This window comes from Octodon degus, unplaced genomic scaffold, assembly GCF_000260255.1.
Source record: "Octodon degus isolate 3935 unplaced genomic scaffold, OctDeg1.0 scaffold00164, whole genome shotgun sequence".
NCBI classification, from domain to species: Eukaryota; Metazoa; Chordata; class Mammalia; order Rodentia; family Octodontidae; genus Octodon; species Octodon degus.
The window spans coordinates 5,888,024-5,891,076 of NW_004524740.1; the positions used below are offsets into that span (position 1 = coordinate 5,888,024).

Consider the following 3,053-nt stretch of genomic DNA (forward strand, 5'->3'; position numbering starts at 1 on the left):
AAAAAAAAAAAAAAAAATGTATACACTACTACAACAAGTAATGAAATCAGGAGATTTCTCAGAAAACTAAAAAATAGAAATTCCATTCAACCTAGCTATTCCCCTTCTGGGTGTCTTCCCCAAAATGTTAAAGACAGCATATTAGAGACACATGCATACCTAAGCAGCATAGCTTATAATAGCTAAATCTTGGATGCAGCCTATGTGTTCATCAACAGATGAATAAAGAATGTGATTTTTTAAAAAAAGAATGTGATATTTATACACAATGGGATACTGTTCAGCCAAAGAGAAGAATAAATTTGAGTCATTGTAGGAAAGTGGATGCAGCTTGCAATTATAATTTAAAGTGAAATAAAGAACAGAAAGTTAAATGTCACATGGAAAAAATAAATAAATGTCACACCATTTCTCATATGAGGATCCCAAAGTGTAAATAATTTAAAGAACAAAATAAAAGATTATAGGAAACAGGGCCAGCCAGATAGGTCAGCAGATTAAAGCACCTGCTCTGGCAAGTGCAAAGGCCTGAGTTCAATCCCTGGTTCCACAAAAAAAAAAAAAAGCACCTGCTTACGCAGACTGAGGGTCCAGGGGTTCTATCCCTGGCCTATCATGCTAGCCCTCACCCAGGGCATGCTGAGACAGCAGTTGAGTCTCAGCATGGTGGCGTGTACCTGTAATCCCAGCACTTAGGAGGCTGAAAACAGGAGGATCACTAGGAGTCTCATCTATGTAGTGAGACCCTGTAGACCCTGCACTAAGTACATTTTTTAAAGAAGATTATAGGAAACGGAGGTAGACCTTTGACAGGTGGGAAGGGGGATTTCAGATGCAAGGAGCAGGCAGAGAGAGGAGGAGGGAAGGTAACAAAATGTAAGATGTGCTATGTATATGTACCAGCTCTCTAAGATGAACATGTTCGTCATGTACTCCAAACATGTACTCTCAGTAAAAAAACAATACATACTAGGTGCCAGGGAGATGGCTCAGTAGAATAAACGCTGGCCTGGCAAGCTCAAGGGCCCGAGTTCAATCCCCGGTTCCGGGGGAAAAAAAAAAAAATACATACTGAGTTGGGGCCATTGCTCAGTGGTAGGGTACTTGTCTAGTATACACAAAGGCCTGAGGGTATTTTGTTGTTGTTGTTGTTGTTGTTGTTGTTTTGTTTAGGGAAGGGCCTCACTACTATATCAGACTCGTGGTGATCCACCTGTTTACAGCCTCCGAAGAGCTGAGATGACAGGTGTGCGCCACTATGCCCAGTCTCAACTGCCGTCTCAGGGGGTGGAACCAGCCTGGTAGGCCTAGGGATTGAACCCCTGGCCCCTGTGCCTGCTAGCAGGCGCTTTAAAAGGCCTTTGTTTAATCTCCAGGATGGCAAATAATAATAAAAAGAATTTTTAAAATTTTGCATGTCAACTTGAAATTCCCTTTTTTGTCCTTTAAAACCTCTGCACACAGGATAATCGTGCTGGATCAGAGTGACTTGTCAGACTGACTGGATCATAGATGGATTCCAGCCTGACTTTTGAGCATCCTGGTTGCGAGCGCCTTTCTTCTCGCCTGCTTCAGTTGCCGTCAGGGCAGCAGTTCAAGTTCTGTACCTCGCACTTTGTTCAGCTGCTATAACCGTAATAGTGGTTTGACCAGGTATTTCCTGTCAGATTCCTGAAAAGTGCAAGATAGTTACAATTTCAAACATTGTTCATTGTGCCCAGGACGCCTTTTGATTTTGATGTAAATATTTGAAACTTTACCTTTGCTATATAATAAAGTTTTTATTTTACTACCATTCACTTTCAGCTGTGTAAGATCTGTTTCTTCGTTTGAGTTTGGGAGTTAGAAAGAAGGCCTTCAATTTTTGATATAAGTTTTACACATAGATAGCTACCACCAATTGTCTTGTTTTATACCAGAAAAACCACTTGGCTAGAACTGCCATGTTGCCATTACCTAGAATTGACGTAGAAGGAAGTGATAAAATCCCTGTATTTGGCACTCTTAAATGAACACTACCATTCTCATATATTTTGGAATGTACTCCTTACATCATGAGTGTAATAGAAAAGTGAAATTGTGGCAAATTTAAGATTACATTTTTTTCTAATTTGGCTTCTTGTGACTATTGACCAAATGATATGTGTACCTAACCTGGTTCCTGGGCTGGGGATATAGCTCAGTAGAATACGCACTTGCCTGGCAAGCGCAAGGGCCTGAGTTCAATCCACGGTTCCACCAAAAAAACAAAACAAAAACCTAACCTGATTCCTAAAGGATTTATGTACTTCTTTACTTCCACTTTGGAATTTTATAATATAAACAGAAATCTCTAGGAAGCTCTGTGCTGCTGGATGTGTGGTACTAGTCAGCTAACCTTGTTTTTGTGTGTCTTGGTAAGAAAAATGTGTTTTGTGAAAATTGTTCTGTTGAGGATGATCATATTCGTATTTCTTTTTTTTTTAATTTATTTATTTATTTATTTAAGTGTGTGTGTGTGTGTGTGTGTGTGGCCAGCTCAGCCCACCAGGGGGCGGGGCTGGCTGGCATGTGGTGCTGGGGGATTGAACCGCGGTCCCTGTGCTTTGCTAAGCTTGTTCTAAGTAGGTGCCCTAGACCACTGAGCCATCCTACCAGCCCATTTTTTTTTAAATTTATTTATTTATTTATTTAATTGTGAGTGTGTGTGAAATTTGGGTTTTTGTTTTGTTTTTTTGCAGAACCAGGGATTGAACTCAGGCCCTTGCACTTGTCAGGGAAGCACTTATTCTACTGAGCCATCTCCCCAGCCCCCATATTCGTATTTCTTAGCATCCATAAATTTTATGCTGCACGGATTAAAAGGAACAGTACAACTGGCTTTCAAGACAAGGAAACAGCTGCTTGCCATTATAACTGGAGGTCCAGCAGAAAATTTTATAAATATTAATGTTGGAGGCTGGGGAGATAGCTCGACCGCACCATATACCTGAGCCTGCCTGGAACTCGCCATCCTGCCTCAGGCCCCAGGTGCAGGATTATAGACAGCCTCGCAAACACTGGGGCCTTCTGTG

General features: G+C 41.1%; 1 protein-coding gene across 1 annotated transcript in view; it reads left to right on the forward strand.

Annotated features, from left to right (window-relative positions):
• Tex14 (testis expressed 14, intercellular bridge forming factor) overlaps nucleotides 1-1,734 on the forward strand; it is a 110,975-nt gene extending 109,241 nt beyond the window's left edge. Inside the window, exon 31 of the mRNA XM_023703170.1 lies at nucleotides 1,465-1,734. Within this exon, the coding sequence (XP_023558938.1) occupies nucleotides 1,465-1,501 (37 nt within the window). The 3' untranslated portion in view covers nucleotides 1,502-1,734. The remainder of the gene's footprint in view (nucleotides 1-1,464) is intronic.
• Nucleotides 1,735-3,053: the final 1,319 nt, after the last annotated feature.